The sequence below is a fragment of the Lepidochelys olivacea genome, assembly GCF_965140295.1.
Source record: "Lepidochelys olivacea isolate rLepOli2 genome assembly, chromosome: 1".
In the NCBI taxonomy this organism is placed as follows: domain Eukaryota; kingdom Metazoa; phylum Chordata; order Testudines; family Cheloniidae; genus Lepidochelys; species Lepidochelys olivacea.
Window position 1 is genome coordinate 244,183,910 of NC_140411.1, and position 26,835 is coordinate 244,210,744.

At 44.1% G+C, this 26,835-nt stretch overlaps 1 protein-coding gene across 4 annotated transcripts; it reads right to left on the reverse strand.

Moving 5' to 3' along the window:
- Window positions 1–359: 359 nt before the first annotated feature.
- On the reverse strand, window positions 360–18,289 carry CCDC77 (coiled-coil domain containing 77; the record flags this gene model as incomplete). 4 transcript variants are annotated; one of them, XM_084636820.1, is made up of 12 exons in its annotated part: window positions 360–2,093; window positions 4,525–4,677; window positions 4,809–4,934; window positions 6,055–6,304; window positions 6,901–7,049; window positions 8,716–8,810; window positions 9,112–9,184; window positions 11,523–11,619; window positions 13,140–13,282; window positions 15,045–15,261; window positions 17,568–17,622; window positions 18,152–18,289. In XM_084636820.1, the coding sequence occupies 11 exons, from the start codon at window positions 17,603–17,605 to the stop codon at window positions 1,947–1,949; spliced, it is 1,488 nt and encodes a 495-aa protein (XP_084492946.1). In that variant the 3' UTR covers window positions 360–1,946. The 4 variants fall into 4 exon arrangements, with proteins under 4 accessions (XP_084492946.1, XP_084492947.1, XP_084492945.1 ...); XM_084636821.1 differs by having other exon boundaries at window positions 8,716–8,813; window positions 15,045–15,234; window positions 18,152–18,288; XM_084636819.1 differs by having other exon boundaries at window positions 8,716–8,813; window positions 18,152–18,288.
- Between the last annotated feature and the right edge of the window lie 8,546 nt (window positions 18,290–26,835).

Sequence of the window (26,835 nt, forward strand, 5' to 3'; positions counted from 1 at the left end):
ACAGTGAGAGCATATGAGAACTCCCATTGACTTAAGGGAACTCTTGTTTAGTAAGGTGAGACTATTAGGACCTCTACCCACAGGAATATGCCCCCACTCACCTGGTTAATTTGCAGGTATTGTCAGACACAGCAAGCCTGTTACAAAGAGAATGCACCAGTGCAAGAGGACCCTTTGCCTCACCTTCCTCTCACACACAGTATGAGCCAGGACCCACTTTGGCTACCACCCACCAGCCTGACTAAGGTTGGCTATAGTTATCCCAGGAGTGCTAGCAGTAGATCTGACTGGAACGGGGAGGAGGCACCTGTGTTAGCCACACCCTTCAAAGAGAGAAGAAAGGGAACCCCTTGACAAGGAATCTTCCAACTTCATTTTTAATTGTAAAAGTCTGGATTACAAAAATTAAAAAAAATAAAAATCACAAAAATTGATTCTTTGTCCAGTAAAAAAAAATAAATTCATGGCCCTGGTGGGGTATGCCAGAAATCCCAGAAAGGGATCAGCTTTCTGGCATCACATTTGGCAAGAATGGTATAGAGTTACAACAAGAAACTCTATCAAGGCACTGAGACATCTTTATAAACAGGGTAAGTCTTCTTCCCTTAGTTTGTGTGTAGGAAGAAGTAAGGTGGTGAGTTTAAGTTACAATATGCTGGATTACAAATAAAGGACTGTATACCCTGCAAATACAACTAGGCTTTAGACTAGTTACAAACTACTGCTAAGGTCTAGCCGATACTCCAAACTGAAATCATCTTGGGGACAAGGGTTTGGGGACAAGGGTCATGCAACCAGGGTTGTATTTATAGTATAAACAACAAGCTCTCTGGCCTCAACTGCTCTAGCCTTTATGCTCCTTCAGAAGTTTTCCACCATTGTTATTGCCCATTTACATCCCTCAGCAGTGAGAGGTGCCAGTGGCTGCTAGTAGTTTAGCCACTGTGTTGTTCAGAGCTGTAGGGTTAGACAACACTGGCAGTTAAAAGGGCAATGGCTGGTCTATATCAGGATTTCCACCACTGGGGGAGATGAACTGATGGTGCCTAGAGTGGGACCTTTGAGGGAAAAAAGGCATTAGAGGCGACACAGCTTTGGAGTGGGGGGTAAGAGAAGGTTGGTGGAGGTTTGAGAAGAGATCTCACAAAAGAAAGAGCTTCATAATGTGAATGTTTCCCTTTCTGGCCTGTCCAGGCTGGCAGAGAATCATGGGAAGAGAAGCAATTTGAAAACACGGTTATGCTGCCCTGGATATATAGGACTTCAGAGTGTTTAGGCAGAATTAAATAGACACTTTCTAGATTAAGTAGGTATCTTGTTTAGAAAATGCAAATTATGTCCTGGGTGCATTAGACATCATAATAATGTTTAGGGTTAGGGTTTGTCTTTGTTTAAAAACTGCTTTTCTTAATACAGTTCCCATTACTGTAGAACAGGGCCTTATACAGTCCCTCACTTCTAGAACAGCAACAGGAGAGAACACTTGAGTCCTGGAGGACTAGTTCCTCTCCATGATTATTAGTTACACATGTAGCTTTTGTTGTGTTTGGCTGCATTCTGGACAACAGTACATTTTGCCCTATGCTCATAGTAGGTGAAGGTGCCTCGAGGCTGTAACCATGTCCTATGGAAACATTATATAAGTTACAAGAGGACTTCGATACAATCTACAAATGATCTCATCGATTAGGAAAGGTAGTAGAGCAAGGCATGCTAAGATGAAAGTAATGCCCCCCCCCCCCCGCAACCTAGCATTAAATTCCACAAACTATCCAAGCCCCACAGCACACTGATATACTGTTGATTCACAGCAGGTTACGTGTTCTTAAGCTTCTGTCACAGGATGCTGGAAAGCAGATTTATGGAAGTTTTCCTTGAGAATGTGACCTTCCTAGTCTAGCACTGGTCATGTTCTGTGCACCGTTGTGCTGGGTCATACATCTGTGTCAGCAGATCCGTAACTCGTTCTCCAAACCATAGATTTTTGCCTTTAGGTTTCTTAGCTCCCCTTGAATTTTCCTTGTTCGTCTGTTCCCTTGGCGGACCTCATGCAGAATTGCAAGGTCCTGGTCTGGGCCAATGTTCATGGTCACCTAGAGAGAGGAAAAAAAAAAACCAGAAAGACTTGGTATGTGGTGTATGATCTGGAGAAAATTATGAAGAGAGCAATCCTGTCCAAGGAGATTCATTGTACCTAGCAAGGGGAACTACAACCAGTGTGTCTGAGCTGCCCTGACATCATACATGGAACGAAGCTCTAGGATGGAGTGTAGATAATGGAAGTGTCTTGTTAGTATCATGGGGGTGTCCTACCAGTGCAATGGAAGAGGGATCTCTAAAGTGTAACCTGAAACGTATCAGTAAATGGTCAGCTGTTTAACAAATCATTTCCAGTATAATTTAAAAGGACTCATTAAAATGTGACAAATTATATATTTATTACCCAGCTTTTTTGTATTTAAGTCTCAATCGTAGTCTCAGGAGACATCCTCTACAGGTGGTAGTGAGGATATCTTCTTGCCTTGGCAGAAGACTGCATTTGGTTATCGAATAGTTCTTTTTGATGTAGAATAACCAGAATGATTTAGGATCATGGTTGTTATGTCTAACCCAGTGGTTCCCAAACTTTAACAGCCCGCGAACCCATTTCACTAAATTGTAAAATCTTGTGAACCCCCTCCTAAAAATGAATATTTCCAGGGATTTATGTGTATATTTTCTCAGTGTGATGGATGCGCTTGCTTTGTTCTACATAACTCTTGGAAGTCTGGAACCACTGGAGAAAGAAAGTCTCAGGTCTGGTTCGGTATCAAGTCTGTTTCTGTATTTGGTTTTCAGATGTGCATAGGAAGAAAACGCTTTCTCGTATAAGTATGTTGTTGAAAATGGTAACAAAACTACAGCAGCTTTTTCTGCCAGAAGGGGGTACTCATTTCTTAAACTCAGCCAAAAGTTGATCAATGACAGATTTCTGAAACTCCTTTTCAGTTCGTAATCACAGGACATCTCAATCAATTTCTCTTTTTCCTCAGTGTTCAATATCGGTGTTGAGAAAGTGGTATCCTCAAAAGGGTTGCAGATCCAGTCATTATCGCCTGACATAGCTGGAAAGTATTCCCTGAAAGTTGTGCAAAGTCCTTTTAGGTGTGCAATTATATTGGTTTTATTGCACTGATCCAACTGAAGTTTATGTTCTGCCAGGAAGTCATGAAGATTACTGAAACACTCAGTTTGATTGTTTTCCAAACAGCTTTACTTCCGCCACAAGGTCCGTCCCTAGGAGGGTGCCCTGCAAGGGACAAGTTAGCTTGGACCACCCCCCACATACAGCGTGGCCCCTGCTCACTCTACCTTCGATGCCAACTTCCCCTGTCTGACAAGGACAGAGGTCTGAGCTGCCACCTGCGCACCTGGGGTCTCAGCTGCCGCCCTTCCCATACAGGGCTCAGGCTACTGGCCCTGCGCCGGGGTCTGGGCTGCCAGCTCCGCACTCCAGTGGGGTCCAGCAGTAGGAGCCCCACGATCACCCCGGTCAACTGAGCTTCACTGAGCTCGGGCTGCCAGCCCCGCAGACTGCTGGGGCTCGGGCTGGCGGCCCCGCAACCAGGTCCCACCTGCTGCCTCCAATGTCCGGGGTCCTCTGGCCGCCATTAGTGAAATTTTTCTGGTGAACCCCCTGTAACGTTCTGCGAACCCCCCAACGGAACCCCAGTTTGGGAACCATTGGTCTAGCCTGTATGTTGTATTTTATTAATGCACCCCCTTGTGGTCATGGATGTAATAAGAATAGGACAATACAATTAGGATGAAATAATTAACTAGGTATTGACGTGGATTTGATTAACCATTTCCTTTTCTTTTCTTAATTTCTGCAGGTTAACCATTTCTTGTGGTATCATTTGAATAACCCTTGCTAAGCAGGATATTCCTGAAGTCATTATATTCAATGTATGACCAGCTGAACTTACTTCTGCACTTTGAGCCCTAATTCTTTGCACCAAGTACTCAGGTCTGCTCCCACTGAGCTTGATGACAAAGCTCTCACTGACTTCACTAAGAGCAGAATCAATATCTAGAACTGTCAGGAGAAAAGCCAAACAGGTCTGCAACACTCCATACAGAATATACTTCTGCAGTTAATACTTACTTGCCTCACAATTGTGTTGGGAGAATCAGATTTTGTAAAGTGCTTGGAGATAGCAGATGAAAAGCCTTAAAGAAGTAGCATAACTAGGTGCCTTAACTACATCCACTGTATAATCACACCAATCTCTAGTAATCTGGATGCCTATTCAATTAACAACTATGAATATTTTTCTCTTCACAATATACATATAACCTGTAACTTTCCATAACACTGAAAGGTACCATATGTTACAAGTCTCTAAAGGCCCAAGTAAGAAAAAACAGGAATTTCCAATAACTTAGGCTCCAAAGATTTGAATATTCAACCCTGACACTTCTCCCCCCACCCGCTGGGCCAATACCATCTCAGCCCTTGCCCCAAAGATGATCAATTATTACCTTGAAGAGCTGTTTCTCTATGTCCTTCAACCTCTGTCTAAGTTGCTTGATGTCATTCTTGAAGCCCTCCACCTCCATGCTACGCCGTTTCTCCAGGGCCTCATATCGTTGGGTCATTAGCCGCAAACGCTTCCCCATCTTCTCTGAGCGCTCCTGGGGATAGGAAAGCACAATAGAATTTGAAGGGAAGGGCACCATCAAACAAACATGAATATGGAGAAGGGGAAATCAGACAGCCCCAAGAGGCTGCAAACCCATCCCGCAGCAGCAGACAGAGGAGTTACCTTGAAAAGCTCTCGGCCAACATCTCCTTCTTCACGAATTCTAGCCAGCTCACCCTCCAGAGCAACACACTGCTCTCGGTACATATCTGCCAATCGATGCACTTGTGTTAGCTGCTCCTGTAAGGACTGGAGCCCAGGAGAAAGAATTAGCATTAATAGATGCTGGAGGCAGGTAGCCAGTACACACAGCACTTCCCTCCCTAAAGAACAAAGGTGGGACGCAAGAAAATTGTCACAACTCTGTGAGTGCTCTTTGGTGGAGATATCATGACAGAAAATAACCAAATGAGTAACCCTAGAAATTGGAGTTGGTGCAGGTAGCCAGACAAGAAAGATTAGAGATCTAAGAATGCCAAAACTCCTTCAAATTACAGGATCAACTCTGTTCAGATGAGACATTAAAATACAAAACAAACATGGTTCTAGCCACCATGTAGTCATTAGAACCCACAACCCTTTAAAAAAAAACAAAACAAAAAAAAGCAAGGGTTGGTCCCACTGTCCTCAGTCAAAAATTCCCCATCTCACCTCTGATTGCTGCTCTCCATCTCAGAGGTGGCTGCATTTCAATGGTGGATAAAGGAATTACTTCAGGTATATACTGTGGTTAGTAAACTATTATGGGTACATGTAATATGAGGGCAGTACAAGTTCCCATGGTTCTCCCTTCAAGTACATTAGTGGCTGAAAAAAAAAAAACCTGACAGCTGGATGGGAGCAGCAGAATTGTGAGTGGCATTATTCCCAAAAAAGCAGTGTTCTCACAACAGCAGGCAAAACACAGAGTGTTCTTACTACAAACAGTCAGCAGAATTTATTCCAAAGGATGGTTGCCCATTTCATGCTTGGAAATATCTAGTCCTAATAAAGAGCTTGAGAGCTGTGCAACGATATGCCACTTGGCAGGTGGAACAAGCTGAGGAGCTACATGCTTGTTTTGGGTGTGGAAGGAGGGGGGGATATTAGTCTTGTGAGACAAAACCCCGTGAAGCGCCATTATAAACTAACAGAGTTCTGGCTTCATAGCATTTTCTCTTTAAAGTTAATAAGCAACAACATTCCCTGTAAAGTGCATCTTTCTATGCCTCAGTCAGCATAACAAATGTATCCTGGGATGGAGAATTCCCGCTCTAAAACAGGGAACATCAGTTTCTCCGTAAAGTACCATGGTGAGATCCAATCCTAGACTCTCTCAAACCTCCATCCATAAACAGGTGGATTTCTTTTCCAAGGGAACAGCAATTACCTTGAGTTCTCCACTCTGTGCTTTCCACATTTCACTCTCTGCTTGAGAAATCGGCTTGATGTCTCTCTCCTTCTTCTTCTTCTCTCTCTCTGGCTCCCTGCTGATGATAAGCTGATCCCTGTTTACATCAAGCTTCCTCAACAGACAGTCCTTCTCTGCCATCCATGATTTCTCATTGGCTCGTGCATCGAACTTCAGCTGAAGGAAGTCACGCGTGCTCTCATACAGCAGGTTTTGAGTCTGATGGAGCCTGAAGACAGGGATTGAACTAAAGTAATAATATCACTGCCTTCCCCAATTCCCTTCATCATTCACCTGTACTCTCACTGGGAGTTGGAGTGGCCATGGGATGAGAGAGGCCAGGAGCTTCCCTCGCATACTTTCAAGGGCCAAGTTCTCCAGGGATGAAAGAGGATTTTTAGTTTATTCAATCAATTACATACAAAGCAACTGACCAAATACTCTGCTTTTCTGCCTATTCGGGCATGGCTACACTGAAAACTTCAAAGCGCTGTCGTGGGAGTGCTTCTGCAGCAGCGCTTTGAAGTGCAAGTGCGGTTGTGCGCGAGTGCTGGGAGAAAGCTCTCCCAGCGCTCCTGGTAACCCACCTCCACGAGGGGATTAGCTCCCAGCCCGGCTCCCAGCGCTCGGAGCCCATTTACACTAGCGCTTTAAAGCGCTCTGACTTGCTGCGCTCAGGGGGGTGATTTTTCACACCCTGAGCCAGCAAGTTAGAGCGCTATAAAATGTAAGTGTAGCCAAGCCCTTAGGTTGCAAACCTATAGGTGATATTTATATTTTGGGTTTCCTGCCACGATTAAACCAGAACCATTCTCTTGCACTCACTTATCTGTCAGGGTTTTGATCTTGTCCTGGTCCCTCTGATGCTGGACCTGCACTTCCTCTACGTGAATCCGCCTGTCCTCTAGCAGTGCATCAAGCTGCTCTTTGGATAACCGGGTCTGCTCTTCCATCTGAGCCTGCAGGGCCTCCACCTGGATTGGCACACAGGGAAGGCATAGAGTGAGATCATACACCAGGCATGCTGCTTGAGAGCCCTGTTTAAATTCCAGGTTAGGCACAGACACAGTGAGAAAACACCCCCTGCCCTATAATGCTATATTATATAGGTCTAATTTCTCTGCAGGCCTTGAAGTTAGGAGCAATCTACTTTGGAGATCTAGAAGTTTCCTGTAACAGATTTCCCTATCCCATGTGAGAGGCACACTTTACAGAAGGTGGGCCAGATTCTTCATTCATTTCCTGCATTGGGCACAGGAAGGAAAGTGATGGGGCAAAGGTGAATTTAAGTCACTTTTGTGCATCACTAATTCTGGCCCCTGTTGCAATTTAGAGCAGCCCTGGGGCTCTCATCACCCAAAAGCTTTTCTTGTTTCATGCCAATCTTACTGCCCTTGTAAATCCATTGCAGAGAGAGCTAAATAGATTGGGAGTAAGTGGGAGGCATTGCCAGGGAAGCATAAAGTGGAGATGGGCATGCCCAGTGTAAGGATAGAGGGCATAGGAAAGCAGCATGTTTGGCTGTTGTATAAACCCATGTGTGACGCTGTATGGAATATGTGGAACACCAATATTATAAAATTGCAAGGAATCTGATCAGATACGCCATGTGATGTAACTGCAAAAATGTTATAAACATAAACCAGATTATCATACTTGGCAAACTGTATCACCTTTGTATTATGAGTTATAGATATATAGGGTATATATCTGTATTTCAAACTGGTGTTATGCATCTGGATGACACCCCCAGACAGATTGCCATAAGCATCACCTAGCCTGCTTGATGGCCCATCAAGGGACATCAGCTGTATAATAAACCCATTAAAAGATCAGGGACCACACCTGATGAGCCAGGAAGCCATGTATGGGCATGCCTAAGACAGAAAACTCTAAAGTTTTTCCATGTGCTGTGAAACTTGTGTTTGGAACACAGGAAGTGCAAGCTTCATGGCAAAAGAATATAAAAGGCATTATGAATCTTCTCCATTTTGTCTTCAATTCCGCTTCCGACCTCTGGAGTAAATTTTCTATAACTGAAGCTCTGAAGAAAGGACTGAACGACCCATCCAAGCTGTGGATATGTTCTAGAGGGACTTTCAAGCCAGCACACTCACCAACACTGCTAAAAACCTGATACAATATGGACTTTGTAGTCTGTTGTATGTACCAAATTGCTTTACCATTTAACAACTCATCTTGTTCTTTCTTTTATAATAAATCTTTAGTTTTAGACACTAAAGGATTTGCTGGCAGGGTGGTATTTTGGGTAAGATCCAAACCTACACTGACGTGGTAAGGTGGCTGTCTCTTCAGGTCAGAAGAACATTTTGTATATGTGAGCAGAGTTTTGATATAACTCCTCGTACTGGACCAAGGTGCTGATTGGGAGCCAGAGAACTGGAATGCAGTAAGGGGGCTGTGTGATTCCCATGTCTCCCCCCCCCCCTTTTTCTTGATAACCAATGTAGGGATCAGTAGCAGTTTGTGACTGGTTGGTGAGTGTTAACCACCGGTCTTTGGAAAAATCTGTTCTCCCTTTTGCAGCATGCCCTGACCTTGCCATTTCCAGTGAAGGCACCCGTGTCACACCATGCATGGGCAGAAGTTGCATCTGTTGAGCAGTAAATGCTTTTTTACCTGCAGTAAGAGTGTTTGATTGTCTCTGTGATATCTGTCAGGACTTTCTGGTTTCTCTCCTTTTGCTGCTGGTTTTGATGTGCTTCTTTTAGTGCCTGCTGCAGAGAACAAGATTAATTGAGATAACTACTCCACTCCTTTCTCCGAGCCTATGCGTGAGACTTTGCCCAGCAGGGAATATTGTAGATGTGCTGGCTGCCCTGAAGGAAAGGAAGAGCTTGCAGCTACTGCACCACAGCATCTTCCAGCAGAAGTCACGGCAGGAAACATTCTAGCACTGGCTTTGGGGAGCTCATGGCGACTGCACGCTTTTCACACATCCAGCACTATTGTGATATTCAGCCACCCTCCAAGTACTTGTCTTTTGGCTGGTATGGAAAGTCACTTTTGGGGTACCTGTTCTGGAAGTGTAAGTATTGCTCCGTTCATGTGGATCCCTCGATTTGATTGGTTTTTGAGGAACGGTGACCTACAGGAGCAAAAACAGATCTGTTACCTGAACGTTCTGCATTCTGTTCTCTGAGCCCACGCATCAAGAATGAATACTAGAAGGGTGGGAAGAGACTTAAAAGAGCAGCATGCCCATCGGTGCAGCAGGAGCAAGGTAAGGACATTTACAAAAGGAATATCAGTGTTGAGAGCAGATGCCCACTGCGATGGGGCTGCTTGAACATCACATTTTCCACCTCTTCCGCCATTGTATAGTTCTCAATGATTGGGGATTGGTCCTGTCTTTACTGACTTCAATGGGAACAGGATCAAGCCTGTCATAAATATAAAGGGAAGGGTAAACCCCTTTAAAATCCTTCCTGGCCAGGGGAAAGCTCCTCTCACCTGTAAAGGGTTAAGAAGCTAAAGGTAACCTCGCTGGCACCTGACCAAAATGACCAATGAGGAGATAAGATACTTTCAAAAGCTGGGAGGAGGGAAAAAAACAAAGGGTCTGTGTGATGCTTTTGCCGGGGACAGAACAGGAATGGAGTCTTAGAACTTAAGTAAGTAATCTAGCTAGGTATGTGTTACATTATGATTTCTTTAAATGGCTGAGAAAATAGCTGTGCTGAATAGAATGAATATTCTTGTCTGTGTGTCTTTTTTGTAACTTAAGGTTTTGCCTAGAGGGATTGTCTATGTTTTGAATCTAATTACCCTGTAAGGTATTCACCATCCTGATTTTACAGAGGTGATTCTTTTTTTTACTTCTATTAAAAGTCTTCTTGTAAGGAAACTGAATGCTTTTTCATTGTTCTAAGATCCAAGGGTTTGGGTCTGTGGTCACCTATGCAAATTGGTGAGGATTTTTACCAAAACCTTCCCCAGGAAGTGGGGTGCAAGGGTTGGGAGGATTTTGGGGGGAAAGACGTGTCCAAACTACGTTTTTTCAGGAACCCAGATAAAGTTTGGTGGTGGCAGTGGAAATCCAAGGGCAAAGGGTAAAATAATTTGTACCTTGGGGAAGTTTTAACCTAAGCTGGTAAAAGTAAGCTTAGGAGGTTTTCATGCAGGTCCCCATATCTGTACCCTAGAGTTCAGAGTGGGGAAGGAACCTTGACAAGGCCTTTAGCAGAAGATCCAGCATTCAGATGTGGGAGGGAAAGGAAGAGCAACAATGTGCTTTTTTTCCTCCACTTACCCTCTTGCCAACTGGTGCACTGCGAAACATATGTATAACAAATCTACGTATACCCATACACTTAAACCCAGGAAGAAATCAAAGGCAAGAACTAACTGCTTGGTGCAGCTATTGATCCAGATCTACCTTGTGTGCGGAGATCCACTCAATGCAAGAAGAAAAAGCAGCCATCAGGGAGCTGATACAGTTCCCTCGTTCTCATGGTGCTTCTGCAATGGCTCCAGCTCCAGCATTTGCACCAGCTGGCCACAATCCCCCAAGACACAAATATGCCAGTAAGGAATTAGCTTTGGACATGTCCCTTTCCCACTGCCTCTGCCAGGGCCAGTTAAACTATCCGAACCAACTGAAAGCTCCCACACACAAAGGAAATTCAGGGCTGCTTTCCGGGACTTTTGCACAACCTGAGCAGTGAAGATGGCAGCAAGCAGCCTTTTAAAGCTTTTTTTTTTTTTTAAAGCAGATTACACAACCGGGAGCCAATCATGCTCTCTGGCGGGAAATTAAAAACAAAATAATACATAAATAAATAAAAGGGGTGGGGGAGAGAGGATGGGGGACAGAAGCCCAGCCTGCATGGGCAAGCCCCAAAACAAGCAACACACTACTTAAAGAAATGAATAGGCAATTACATACATAGAAGAAGCCTATATAGGCTTGCTGGGCACCACCTTGGCAGCCTGCAGGAGGGACTAGACAACAGTAGAGAATCTGGCCCACTATTTCAAGTCTCACTCTGCACCCTCACATCATGGGAGGCCCTGCTTTTTGCCCACCCTTCATGCCGTGCATCACAGCCGTGACCTTTCTGGTCAAACGGGACTACATACACCCAACTTCAGATCCCCTATACAATGCTGCGGAGAGTCACCACTCTTGAAACTTGGCACACTTACTCTCCTGGAGGACAACATACTTCCTTTGCAGCTCTCCTGCGCAGGAAATGAAACCCAGATTTCCCAACACTAACTACCAAGACAGTGGGAAGGCCTCACTCTGTGTCTCGAGTCCCAGCGCTAGTTTATTACAGTGTGTATCAGACCAACACAAAGCCAGCTGAATTTCAAACATCCACATTTTCTGGCAACTCACTGCGTAGAGCTTCTAGGGGCTGAACCCAAAGCAAAGTCTGCCAGAAAGGTGGCAAACGGGCATTCCCAATGAATGGTCTTACCTTGTGTGGAGGCTCCTTATGAAAATACGTAATTTCTCCTGTGTCTGTTCCCACCAAAGCCAAGAGATGCTGAATCTTTTTTCTGTCTTCTAGCTCCCTGGAATTCATGGAGAAGCATCAGCACATTTCTATTCCAAAATACATCAAGCCTGTACTCTCTCTAGAGGTTTGTTACTGTAGTTAAACGAGCAGCTCTAACCTGTTCTTCAGATGGTCACAGCCCATGAGACAATGTTGTCCTTAAGCCAGACTGCAAGAGACCCAGTTAACACTGAAGATGCATGGGAGGAGTTTCCATTCTGCTGGTGCACTGAGGAATTCCCCTTTTAGAACTGCCTGATAGTCGTACATGGGCTTATATAGGGATGGCAGATACTGAAAGGACATGGACCGTGAATTTATTAATAAAAGCTCATAGTCCAGGGGGAATATGACCTAGTTAGGAAGACTTCAATCCTGTAGTTATTCTGCTTTTCAGAAGATTGAGAAACCTCCTTTGCCTTAGAAGCTCATATATTCCACCACAATTTTACCTAGGAAGGTGGTGGAATCTCCTTTCTTAGATATTTTTAAGGTCAGGCTTGACAAAGCCCTGGCTGGGATGATTTAGTTGGGGATTGGTCCTGCTTTGAGCAGGGGGTTGGACTAGATGACCTCCTGAGGTCCCTTCCAACCCTGATATTCTATGATTCTATGATAATCCGGAATGTGATGGATATACAGGGTTTTAGGATATACAGGGTTTGAGGGTACACAAGAACACTACCCACCACACATAAAAGGAGACCCCATCAAGCCAACCAAAAACTGCTGAGATTAATTTCCATCCAGAGTTCAGAAGCATCTTAGAGAGGCATGTGCTACTGAGAGCTAATTTGGTGCAGCTGAGCCTATTCAGGCTCATTACCTTAACACAGACAAACAGGGGGTGTTGACCAGAAGACAAAACAGGTAGCACTGGGAAAACGGAGAAGTTACCCTCTTTGGTCTGTGTTTTCTATGAGTTTCCTGCTTCTAAAACTGCATCGAAGAAATGCAGCTAAAGAATTATGCCAAGCTCACGTCAAGTTGAGTTAAACCAGAACCTCCAAGCTGAAGTAGGTGATTTTGTGATTGAACCGGACCCGTTGGTAAACTTTCGCTCTTTGTTATACCAAGTCCCTGTTTTGTGGGCCTGTGTTCTGCAGCAAGATCCTTGGTTTCTCTGGTACAGCAGACTAGGAGTCCTGCAGCATAGTCATTTCACATTTTAAAAAAGGAAGTTTGTAATAATTGTATAATAGTCAGTACAGTAGATCTGCATAGAAGGGAGGAGCAACAGCAGCATTTCTTTTGTCCAGTTCAGCATTTGGGAGGATTGCATTGGGCCTGATCCTCAGAAGTGTGGCACACCTGCTATTTTCACTGACTTTAGACCCATAGCGAGATTAATAACAACTTGTACTATAGTGCCTAGGTGCTGCAGTTATAGAGCAGGACACTGTGCAATCTGCTGTACAGACACAGAACAAAAAGCTTTCAAGATGGCTCTACTAATTCATGTGGCTTCCAGAAACACTACCTACCCATGAGAAACAGCGAAGAAAACTCTTCCCCCCACCATCTCCAGCCCTGCACCTGATTTTCAGCCGATCATTCTCAGCGTAGAGGCGCAGCACATGTTCCCTTTCCTGGAAGAGGTAAACTTGCATGTCACTCAAAGCCGTCTGTAACTCGGCAATCTCCTGTTCCCGTTGACGCATTTCCCACTGTAGTTTGTGCTATGGAGAGAAAACAGGGCATGTAAAATGGTACTGACAACAGAGACAAAGAGCATCTTTTGCCTCAGATGACCCGAGTCTGCATCTAAAACTAGCAGCTGTTAGTGTGTCAAATGACTAGCCTTGGTAGATTTTTGTTTTTATTTATAATTGATGAATACTACAGAATTTTATTTTTTATCAATTTAAGTTTTCAGGAATGAGTAAAATTATGTTGTAAAGCATTTTTTTCAATTTTTATCACTTTTAAATTTTCCACAGTTGCTGGAGCTTATGGGAATGGGGAACGTCAGACAACACTGATGACAGCAGACATTGAGATTCAAAACATTAAAGCTTTATAACCATTAAAACATCAATTATCATATGTCAAAACATACAAAGTAAACAGCCTTAAATCAAATTCTAATAAGTTCTCAAGTGGCATTTTTCTTAATTTGCTTATCTGTAAAGTTTGATCATTGATGGAAATATTTTTTTTCATCTGTTTGTGTGTGTACCTTGAAATAAATTTATCAACATTTACTGAAACTAATTCTTCCAAGTTCACAAATGACTCTTAAATTGGATCACTAAACTTTAACCAGCAGAGGGCAGTATTGGCAGCTTGTCTGGAGAAGACTTCAACAGCAAGCTCCTGCCCATGGAGACTGTAGCTTCCACCATGCAATGCTCTGCCTCGATCCAAGTGATCATGAAGTATTAAACAAGATGGAGCAACCTATCCTAGATGTTATTCTCAAAAACCTCCCATGGGTTAAGGTTGGGGTACTGCAGGGTTTAATAATAAGTGTTCTGACCAATTACAAAACTGGCTCAGTGATCATGGTTTTCATGGGGGAGAAGTAACTAACTCTCAGAAGAGCATTCCTGTAGGAGAGGATCCTGGGAGACCTGCAGTGTTTAGCGCCTTTCCCCACTTTTGACCCAGATGTGCAACTGAGATATTTCCTACATCTCCTGAGGGTTCTCAGTCTGTTTTAGAGATGGCTGATTCATGAGCAGCTCAGTGTATAATGTTTTAAAAGGTGATCACTCCTCTCCCAGACACCTCCTCAGTAGAAAAAGTGCCAATTTTACAGGACACAGCTATACATCTGCTTGATGTAGTGTGGCATTAGGAGATCATCCGGCTTGTTAGAAGAGGCTCCATTTTATAGGATAGTTTTTACTTAGATTATAAGCTCTTTGGGCTAGGAACCATTTTTATGACGTTTGTACAGCACCTAGCACAATGAGGTCATGGTCCATGACTGGGGCTCCCAGGTGCTACTGCAATAAAAATAAAGTCTGTCCCAATAAAACGCTCATTAATTTTGGCCAAATGACCATTCACTCTTCACAGGTCCACCGTGGAGTGTAGGGCAAAGGAAAAGGGTAGTGCAACAGACCAGGTGAACATCTAACCCGGTGTTCAAAGATTAAGAAAACCGCAAACAGCGTAAAGTCTTCCCACAAGTAGAGCCCAATAAGTAGAGGCTTCCCACAAGTAGAGCCCAATAAACTAAAACAAAAGGTCTTATCACAGTCAGCATTTCTTCCCACTGGCTCCTAAATTGGGAGACCAGATGGCCAGAATTCACTCAATTCTAGTGACTCAAGACATAGTGATTCCCCTTCAGCTCAGTCCTGCCACATTCCCCAGCAATTCCCGTCATAAATTATGTCAGCGATGTTAAGTCTTCAACTAAAGGAGAGTATTAACCCTTTCTCTGCCAACCAACAGTGTATATACGTAGTCCGTCACTAGTAAGCTATTTACCTGCTCATCATATGTTCCTTTGTACCTCTCTAGCCTTTTCAAAAGGTCCTCGTGTTCTTCATCAAACTCAGCGATCTTCTTGCGATAGTATTCCAGCAGCTCCCGGGAGGGACGGAGGAAGGCCAGGCGCTCGCTGATGGAAGGGAGAGGAGTAGAATCCCCCTGACTTGGAGTTGGAGAATTGGTATATCTGGAGGAGACATGGGGGGCTGCCAATCTGGACAGAATAGTGGAAAACACACACACAAAAAATGCTGCTAAAACAATGAAGAAGAAGGAACCAATGGCCGTTCATTCATACAAGCTTACTGTACCTTACAATGGTGACTGTTCTTGTGGCAGAATTACTTTCTCAAAGTTTGAATTCCGCACAATAACTGCACTAGGATAATGTTAAAAATCTGATTTCAAGGATATCACCTTTTTTTTTTTTAAATTGTGTTTAGCTGTAGTACTACAATACATTTAGTTCATATCTTCTCTGCCTCCAACAGTCTGAGCTCAAAATTACTAAAACAGGATGTGTGGCATTTTGGAGATACAAGAGCTTTAATGTGGAACTATGCAGTGTTATTGTAGCAGTGTTGGATATTAGAGACACAATGTGGGTGAGGTAATATTTTTTAATTGGACCAACTTCTGTTGGTGAGAGAGACAAGCTTTCGAGCTCCACAGAACTCTTCCTCAGGTGTGGAAAGGTACTCAGGATTTATGGCTTATTACAACCATCTGTAAACCACTAACCCCCCTTTCGGTGTTATGACTACAGGGGTGTTAACAGGCTGCTTCACCTTGAATGGTCCCTTAGAATATGTGCTAACTACTTATTAACTAAATTGGTTAGTCTCTAAGGTGCCACAAGTACTCCTTTTCTTTTTGCCAATACAGACAAACACGGCTGTTACTCTGAAACCTGTACTTATGCTAAACTATCTGTTTGATCTTGTATTTAGTTGTGAAGGTCTTAGTACCTTTCCCAGATCTGAAGAAGAGCTCTGTGTAGCTCAAAAGCTTGTCTCTCCCACCAACAGAAGTTGGTCCAATAAAACATATTACCTCGCCCACCTTGTCTCTTTAGTGTGGAACTGTTTGCTCACCCAAGTGTGGTAGGAAAGGAGGTGCCTGTTGGAGGAAAAGGGTGGGTAGTGGTTTTTGTGAGAGAAGGGTCAAGGGGAATGGGACAAGGTTGCTGGGGAGGGGGAATCTGAGAAAAAGCAGGGGCAGAGAAAGAATAAGGGTTACTGGGGGTAGTAGACAAATCTGCTGCTAGACTGAAACACACAAAAAACAGACACTGGATAGAGGATAAACACTCAGAGGAAAAAGATGTGAGGTACCAATAAGCCATGTCAGTCTGCAGGGAAAGATGTCAGAGGTGACAGTATCAGAGCACTGAAGTGAAAGAGGAAGAGGGAGAGAAGAAAACTCCATTCAATCAGAAAAGATGTCTGACTGCTGAGTCTAATGTACATTCTCAGCATCCTACTGGATTATCACTGCTCCTTGATCCAACAGCAGCTAGAAATGATTTTACAAGTTCCGGTTCAACAGGAGACTGCATCCTTTCTTTTAAGCTGCACAGAAATAAAACCCTCACACTCTGACAGTGAGGGACAGAGAGAAACTTTTATGTGTGTGTATTTGGCACCTAAATAGGATACTTAGGGATACCCTAACATCACATATATATATCGGCATGCAAAATCCACATGCGATTGTGATTCTAAGTTTTGGCACAAAAACTGTGCTTTGTGAATCATTAATTTGTAAATTTGGTATGTGGATGTGCATCTGTACACAGACCTCAGGCTTCGCTCTGAAAACGTGGCCCTTAGTAGCCATGTTGAGTAGACTGCCTTGGTTTTCAGATGTCAACTCTAAAAGGACTAAGAATAAGAAAGCAGCTTAACTACGTAATTATTTTCTAAACAAATCCATTGCCAGAACCTGCCTGGACACTTAGACCTCAAGAGCCAGCCAGATGCCTCATGAATGCATGAGACCAAAGTAATGGTGACACTAATGGGAACATCTAGGGATCTGTTATCAATATTGCTGTCCACATCAGGTTTTTGATATATAAGAAACCCAAGGAATTCAGGATCTTTAATCTCCAGATCTCTTAGATGAGTGCTGAAGATACATTAATACAACCATTTTGTATAGCAGCTTTCACACAAACTGTAAATGACATTTCTTTAGAGTTAAATAATACAGTTATAAACAAACAATAGCAAAGGGAGAAAATAAGAAATATATTTATGGGTAAAAAAATGGTTTTAAATTATTTGAATTAGAGTACAGTTGAGGAGATGCAGAGGAGAAGACTCTTACAGCAACAGTAATAACACTATGGGATAGGAGAGATTGGACACTGGCGTTATATCAGCGTAACGAGTTGAAAAGGAAGATTGGCGCTATGCAATAGGATAGAGGTTAGAGCAAGTCCCAGGACAGCAATTTAGAAGCTAAATGAATGGGGAGGCAGTGGAACTGTCTGAGGATCGCTGCAGACATACTCACCTTTTGGAGGTGGGGGACATTCCTGGAGAGGAATCCATGGTGCTCACTCCACCACCTACAGAAGTGACAACAGTGTACATTTTAGTAGCAGAGAGCATACGGCCAGGTAGGACAGAAAATCATAGGAACACCTCTCTAGTGAGCTGTATGGAATAAGGGTCCCTGCTAGAACAATGACTAAGGCTGTGCCAGACATGCCCAGTGATGTTCAGAAACCACTGTCTGGGTAGTATTTTTGCAGTTCCTTCTCAATTGTATGAAACTGGTCCCTAGATTCCTGGGGGGGGGGGGGGAGGAGAGGGGAGACCCAAACACCTGCGAAACATTTAAGATTTTTCACTCAAAAAACATCCCTATGGCTATTGAGAGCCAACACCTTCCACTTTCTAGAGTTCTGAAATTTCCTATATTTCATATTGCCCTGGGCTGCCCCGCCGGTCCCTGCCCCGCGCCCCCAGCAGCGCCCCCTGCTGCCCCACCAGCCTGGAAGGGTCGACAGGAGCCGAGCCCCTGGCCTCCTCCAGGCCCCCGCTTCCCGCACCCTCTGCCGCCTCCCAGCAGCGATCCCAGGGCGCCGCCCTCACCTGCCGAAGCGCGAGCCCACGCGCCAGCGGCGGCTCAACGGAACAGAGCCCAGCCAAACCGGGCGGCAGCGCCAGCCAACCCCGAGCCGCTGCGGCGCCCAGGCCCGCCCCGGCCCGCTCGCCGCGCGGCGGGGCCAGCTCTACGCAAGGCTCTCTGGGAAGCGTAGTCCTCAGCGCCCGCCGCCGGTGCCTGCGGGAGGCCGGTCCTCACAAGGGCGAACGGGGCGCTGTGTTTTGTACTTAGGAATCGGATGTTGGCTCTGCGTGCGGACCGTATCTCGATTTGCTATTTGAACGTGTTGGAACTGACAGGAAAAGTTGGAAATGAAAAAACACTGTAGGCGAAAAGAAAAAAACCCTGGACTTCCTGTTCCCATTCGTGTGTAGAAATTTTGAACTTTTCCCAATTTCCTGACCAGCTCTAATTTATGTTAAAATGTTACCGTGTACTGGTCTATGCAGGCCGGGTTGTGAAGATGATCTCTCTCTCTCTGTCTCTTCTTTGCACGCACTCACTTTATTTCCTGACCTGGGGTAGTTCCATTTTTAGCACTAGTTACCAGCCAGCCTTGCACAAAATACATCCTACCTTTAATATATATTGATTCAGTGCCATATACATTATGCTATTAAGTACATTATTATTAATACCATATGTGAACGTAGTGTTGTCTCTGTAACTACTAGGGATAAGATCTTCATGACAGGCAGATTATCCCACCTCTACCGATTTGAGGCTTTTTTTATACTTTCCTCGTTTATACTTCCATGGGTCTGATCCAGTATGGCAATTCCTATGTTCCTAACAAAGCCATCAGTTGTTATAATAGAAGAAATATTACATGTGTACATTAGTAGCATAAATCACAATGTATACTTATTGTAGCATAATGTATCTCACCTACTATTTCTTTCAAAGTGACAAGATGTTAATTATTAAGGCTGCAGAATTGGATCCTTGCTGTCTCTTGACAGAAAAACTGGTCAGTTGCATGTGCCCTGGAACAATTTGCATAGTGGGGGTGTTGGAAGCCAATGAACCTAACTGTATACCCTGTATATGATGGAAACCATTTCAAACCAGGGAGTGCAGCAGCACCCCTAGTTCCAGCACCTGTGGTCAGTTGGTAAAAGAGAAAAAAAGATTGTAATATCCTGGCAACATTTGTCTGAAGATGCATCTCTGTACGCACTAGCAAAACCCAGTGTATTTTAACCTTTCTATGTATTAGAGGCCCCAGCCTGGAGGTTTTGGAAGCTTCTTTTGAAAGCCCTCCAAATAGTCTACATGTAGTTTTCTAAAATCAATCTTGTTGTTAGTTGGATGCCCTGGTCCATTTTGCTAGGACGGAATCTGAGGTGCTACATGCTTCTATGATGGAGTATAAATTTAGGATAGAGACTGACAGGGAAAGAGTTAACCTCTCCTTCTGGGTAGAGGCAGGACCACAGTGGGTTTTACGTGGTAGCAAGACTCAGCCTTCTTGAGGGGAATTAATTAATACGAGCGCCATTATGGAAAATCCTCACCTAACCACCAGCAAACAAGTGATATGGTTTAAGTTCAACTCAAAGAGGAAAGATTCACGATTCCATTGCCAGAGCTCCCAAGTTCAAATGTCATGGTTTATGGATTATTTAGGTGTTACTCTTGCACCCCACAACCAGTGCTTAGTGTTATTTTCACAGTCTGAGGCTCACTTCTCATGTAAAATATTTAACCTTCTAATGTAAGTAAGTGTGCAGGAAAAATTGCAAGTTTCCAAACCAGCTTTGTTTCTTAACCCCTTTCTTAAATATTACAATCAAAATCTTCTGAATGCACTTACAAAACTGAGTTTTGTCAGATCACTTTCCCCAACAAAACCCAGACTTGACAAATATAAACAACAAGAAGACAGGAAAGTAGAAGAGGAAGAAAGAACAGATGCTCTTTTTAACGGTCCACTGTTAGCTGGCTGGTGACTGTTGCCAGCTGCAGGCTGGAGTTGTGGCTGTCTCCTCAGATATGCAGAGTTCTCTAGCACATCTGAGGTCAGGTTGTAAAGGCTAGATCAGAGATGAAATCCTACAGCCTGACAGTTTCCTCCTCTCTCCCAGGGGAAGGAGACAATGCAGATAGCCTCACATGAGCAAAAAACAAACAAACCCACAAATGTATGACCGGTTTTTGTACATTGATAATATTTGATAAACACTACGACCTAAGGTTGAATAAGTTAAACACCCTAAGTTGGAGCAGAAAGTTAGAGGAAGCAAAATTTAAAAAAAAAAAAAGAGAGACACAAGACAAACTGCCCTTTTCAAGTTATTCTGGGTTTTATACTTCTCAGTCCATCAACTTAGAACTACTATGCTGCTCACAGCTGTCTTTTCCAGAGAGCTCCACTAGTCTTTTAACCCAAACATTTTAAATCAAAACAAAAACAACCTTGAGCAGTCTCAAAGCATATCAACTAGAAACCAGCTCTCAAAACACGGTTCTCAAACATATTGGGTCCTTTCTAGCATGATTTTTAGTTAAATGATTTTAGACTTTTCCCAAGTGTTCCAAGGCCCTTTCATCTATTATATTCTCTCTCTGTGGGGTCAGCCATGTTGGTTGGTCCGTTGACACCACAGACCCAGGTGGGAATACAGAATGATTCATCTATACATCCACCTCCCCAAAAAGCCTCTGGTGTAGCTCCTAAGGGACAGCTAAGAAGCTCAACAGAAGCACCTGCATCCCCCTCCCCATGGAATGGTTTACTGGGGTGGGATGGGGTTGTTTCTCTCTCAAGAGAGAGAGACAGCTGGTGGTGGGTGTTATATATACAGGCAAATGCCTCAGAAGTTGGGGCAGCCTTGCCAACAGGGGGAAAAACAATGCTCTGTAAAAATAGTATAAGCAGAACAGGTAGCAATGTTTGTAGTTAAGATTGCCTAACATTTTCTATTATAAGATCTTGTTTTCAGTTGCTTATAACTTTATCAAGTTTAACTGTTTAGACTTAAATTTTCTGTCAGGTGTCTGCTTCAGGCTGAATGTTTTGGGAAAGTTTCAGAATAAATGGTTAAATGGTTCAGACTAGGAGAAAAATATATTGTTTTGCCCATTTTAAATTTTTTTCTTACAACTGTTTTGTTGAGAAGTACTAGTGCCTCCATACATTGGAGCAGGGAATTGAAATTGGCAGGGGTGACCTTTGTGTCAGAAATGTGTGTTTTGCTGTCCCTGTGAAAAAACACCTATATTTGACCAAGGTATAAGCCTTTCAAAAAAGTCTCCATACGCACATAGTCAGTAGAGACCTGTTAGAATTTGGCAGCTACATTCTGCGAAGATTCCATCTCAGAGAATTCCATCTATCCTGAGCGTGCTCCAGCCTAGGATGTGGGGGGCTGAGTAGGACTACGCCTTCAATTGCTGTTCCTGGCTGCAAGGTGACTGGGACCCAGTGTGGGGAGACAGAGACTGGATGAGGAGCTGGAGTAGTGTTGTGAGGGAGACTGGGACTGGCTAGGTGAGGACCCCTGCCTTATTCAGTGCACAGGATGGATGGCGCTTTGGGGAGGCATCAGGACTGTGTAGTGAAGAAAGTTGTTGTCTACAGGCCCCTGCCTCCTGTGTTGCAGAAGTTGGTAGGTTAGTGGGTTTGGGGCCATATGTTGAACCATATCCTAGCTTTTGAGCAATTGATAGAATCCCATGAAATTTTTGTTATTTTAAAAATATTTTTTCATTTACTTTTGAATTTCATATTATTTTGTTTTACCCTGCTCACAGGGGGCTAGATGGCACTGGAGGCGGGGGTAGGGTCCTACCCATAGGAGTTGTGTGGGAGGTAGGTTGACCAGATAGCAAGTGTGAAAAATCAGGAGAGGGCATGGGGAGGGGGGCGTAATAGGTGCCTATATAAGACAAAGCCCCCAAATATTCTTACTGTCCCTATAAAATTGGGACATCTGGTCACTCTAGTGGGAGGCCTTAGAGGAGATGGAGTTGCAGAGGGACTCACCCTGTAGCCCTGAGGGACAAGAGCGATAGGAGCCACAGTTGTGGGATGAGTTTTTCATTTTTATGAATTCTCTTTCATTTTATGTCACATTTGCAAAAAACATGAAGCTCTAGTGATTGATTTAGCAACCTTACCGTTCTCTAATGTAGCTTTTTGTGTGTAATGGGATAGAGGTCAAGGGACTATGTGTGACATGCCACAGGTGAGCTCAGATGGTTAGTCATCTACTAGAACTCTTGAGGTCTCTACTTGCTTGTCTGATTGAGAGCTGTTAGCAGTCCTACTTTGCTTCCCACTTGACACCCTTTGATCTACACTGAAGGGAAGGAGAGAGGAGATGGAGCCCATGAGTGTCCCGTTATCCACCAGGACCTCTCTCTCTAGGCTGATCTTACTCTGGGAGAGGACTTGGGGGTGAAAAGAAAAGGAGTACTTCTGGCACCTCAGAGACTAACCAATGTATTTGAGCATGAGCTTTCGTGAGCCACAGCTCACTTCATCGGATGCATACCGTGGAAACTGCAGCAGACATTATATATGCACAGAGATCATGAAACAATACCTCCTCCCACCCCACTGTCCTGCTGGTAATAGCTTATCTAAAGTGATCATCAAGTTGGGCCATTTCCAGCACAAATCCAGGTTTTCTCACCCTCCGCCCCCCAACACACAAACTCACTCTCCTGCTGGTAATAGCCCATCCAAAGTGACAACTCTCTTCACAATGTGCATGATAATCAAGGTGGGCCATTTCCTGCACAAATCCAGCTTCTCTCACCCCCCTCCAAAAACCACACACACAAACTCACTATCCTGCTGGTAATAGCTCATCCAAAGTGAACACTCTCCCTACAATGTGCATGATAATCAAGGTGGGCCATTTCCAGCACAAATCCAGGTTTTCTCACCCCCCAACCCCCATACACACACAAACTCACTCTCCTGCTGGTAATAGCTCATCCAAAGTGACCACTCTCCCTTCAATGTGCATGGTAATCAAGGTGGGCCATGTCCAGCACAAATCCAGGCTTTCTCACCCCCCCCTTTTTATTCTGGGGACACACACACACACACAAACTCACTCTCCTGCTGGCAATAGCTCATCCAAACTGACCACTCTCCAAGTTTAAATCCAAGTTTAACCAGAACGTCGGGGGGGGGGGGGATAGGAAAAAACAAGGGGAAATAGGCTACCTTGCATAATGACTTAGCCACTCCCAGTCTCTATTTAAGCCTAAATTAATAGTATCCAATTTGCAAATGAATTCCAATTCAGCAGTTTCTCGCTAGAGTCTGGATTTGAAGTTTTTTTGTTTTAAGATAGCGACCTTCATGTCTGTGATTGCGTGACCAGAGAGATTGAAGTGTTCTCCGACTGCTTTATGAATGTTAGGTTTCAGAGTAGCAGCCGTGTTAGTCTGTATTCGCAAAAAGAAAAGGAGGACTTGTGGCACCTTAGAGACTAACCAATTTATTAGAGCATAAGCTTTCGTGAGCTACAGCTCACTTCCTCAGATGCATATCGTGGAAACTGCAGCAGGCTTTATATATACACAGAGAATATGAAACAATACCTATTCCCACCCCACTGTCCTGCTGGTAATAGCTTATCTAAAGTGATTTCCAGCACAAATCCAGGTTTTCTCACCCTCCACCCCCCCACACAAATTCACTCTCCTGCTGGTGATAGCCCATCCAAAGTGACAACTCTTTACACAATGTGCATGACAATCAAGCTGGGCTATTTCCTGCATAAATCCAGGTTCTCACATCCCCCCACCCCCATACACACACAAACTCACTCTCCTGCTGGTAATGGAGAGTGAGTTTGTGTGTGTATGGGGGTGGGGGGATGTGAGAACCTGGATTTATGCAGGAAATAGCCCAGCTTGATTGTCATGCACATTGTGTAAAGAGTTGTCACTTTGGATGGGCTATCACCAGCAGGAGAGTGAATTTGTGTGGGGGGGTGGAGGGTGAGAAAACCTGGATTTGTGCTGGAAATCACTTTAGATAAGCTATTACCAGCAGGACAGTGGGGTGGGAATAGGTATTGTTTCATATTCTCTGTGTATATATAAAGCCTGCTGCAGTTTCCACGATATGCATCTGAGGAAGTGAGCTGTAGCTCACGAAAGCTTATGCTCTAATAAATTGGTTAGTCTCTAAGGTGCCACAAGTCCTCCTTTTCTCTTTATGAATGTTATAATTCTTGACATCTAATTTGTGTCCATTTATTCTTTTATGTAGAGACTGTCCAGTTTGACCAATGTACATGGGAGAGGGGCATTGCTGGCACATGATGGCATATATCACATTGGTGGATGTGCAGGTGAACGAGCCTCTGATAGTGTGGCTGATGTGATTAGGCCCTGTGATGGTGTCCCCTGAATAGATATGTGGGCACAGCTGGCAACGGGTTTTGTTGCAAGGATAGGTTCCTGGGTGAGTGGTTCTGTTGTGTGGTATGTGGTTGCTGGTGAGTATTTGCTTTAGTTTGGGGGGCTGTCTGTAGGCAAGGACTGGCCTGTCTCCCAAGATTCGTGAGAGTGTTGGGTCATCCTTCAGGATAGGTTGTAGATCCTTAATAATGCGTTGGAGGGGTTTTAGTTGGGGGCTGAAGGTGACGGCTCGTGGCGTTCTGTTATTTTCTTTGTTAGGCCTGTCCTGTAGTAGGTGACTTCTGGGAACTCTTCTGGCTCTATAAATCTGTTTCTTCACTTCCGCAGGTGGGTATTGTAGTTGTAAGTAGGTAACCTATTTCCCCTTGTTTTTTCCTACTCCCCCCCCCCCCACACGTTCTTGTTAAACCCTGGATTTGTGCTGGAAATGGCCCACCTTGATTATCATACACATTGTAAGGAGAGTGATCACTTTAGATAAGCTACTACCAACAGGAGAGTGGGTTTGGGGGGGAGGGGGGAGCGGTAGGGAGAAAACCTGGATTTGTGCTGGAAATGGCCCAACTTGATTATCAAGCACATTGTAAGGAGAGTGATCACTTTAGATAAGCTATTACCAGCAGGAGAGTGGGGTGGGGGGAGAGAAAACCTTTTGTAGTGGTAAACACCCATTTTTTCCATGGTTTGTTTGTATAAAAAGATCTTCTGTACTTTCCACAGTATGCATCCGATGAAGTGAGCTGTAGCTCATGAAAGTTTATGTTAAAATAAATTGGTTAGTCTCTAAGGTGGCACAAGTACTCCTTTTCTTTTTGCGAATACAGACTAACACGGCTGTTACTCTGAAACCTAAGAATATGTAGAGAAGAGAAGGACCACTAGTTGTTATGAAGGCCGATGCATACTGTTGCTGGTATAGTATTTGGGGATAGAGTGAAAATTAGAAACAGGTGAGTTTATACATATTTTAAAGAGAGGCACAGAGTTTCAGATCAACTTTTGTCACTTGCAAGGACTGCAGAGTTAGTCTTAGTTGATAATAATCTCTTCACCAATTTTTGAATTTTCAGAGTTGCACACATTTACTTTTTCAGCTTTAAAAATAACCTGAGGCTTATCTGTGCATGGCAAACTCAAATACCTGAACTTTAAAAACTGAAACTTTCTCTGTGGTTACTCACTGCTGAAGACCAGTTTCCTGACATTTTTAATGGAAAAATGGACTAAATTAAAAAATTATAAACTACTGAAAAATTCCTTCTGCTGTGTGCAGCACAGAACTTCTAATTTGAGGGATATTTTATTATTTAAATGACTGATACACTATAATGGCATACTGGCCTTTTAAGGCCAGAGGACGTAGTTATCCTGTTCCATGTGCCCAGGAGGCCTTGAAGTCATCATTTGGGAAGAGGAAGTTGGTTCTGGGGAAGTCACTTTCTGAGAGAGGGAAAGTGTAGGAAAAGAGTCCAGATTACTGTTCCTTTAACAGCCCTTAGACCAGGAGCCTTGTAGAGTAGGCAAGACAAGGCTCTTCTTTCTTCCAGCTGGCACAGACAGGTGTTTGAGATAACCTGGGAAGGGTCAAGGAGTGCTCAGGTGATTGGGGGTGCAGGTGACTCAAAAAAGAGGGGCCAAGCCCAGTCAGGGAAAGAGCCATTGAAGCTAGTTGCTAAGGAAAAAGTTCAGCCTTAGTGCCCTGCCCAGCTTGAAGGAGAACTACAGAAGGGAAGGCTAGGGTTAAAAGCAAAACACCCAACACTAGGAAGTGGGGGACGCTGTGAAAGCCCCTGAACTTAAGGGGACAAGAGTTGGAAGCTAGGGAGGCCAGGACATAAAGAACACAGTCCCTTGCAGGAGGGCTGTGAAATCCTGGACTTAAAGAAGGGCCAAAGCAGCTCTTTAGAGAGGTGGATGGTGCTTTTTGCCAGAAGCTGGGAATGAACAACAGGGCATGGATCACTTTACGATTATCTGTTCTGTTAATTTCCTCTGGGGCACCTGGCACTGGCTACTGTCAGAAGACAGGATGCTGGGCTAGATGGACCTTTGGTCTGACCCAGTATGGCCATTCTCATGTTCTTCTTAATAAATTAGACCCTGGGAGAATGGGCATATTACCCTAAATACTTCTTGCTATGCGTAAATTATTTCTGGGGACCTGTCACAGGGTCCGCACAGGCTTTCACCTCCTCATGCCTGTGCCGGCCAGCCAAATAAAGAGTCCCAACACCTTCTTTGGTGCTTCACCCTTGTGTCTTTATTTACAGTGCAACCATGT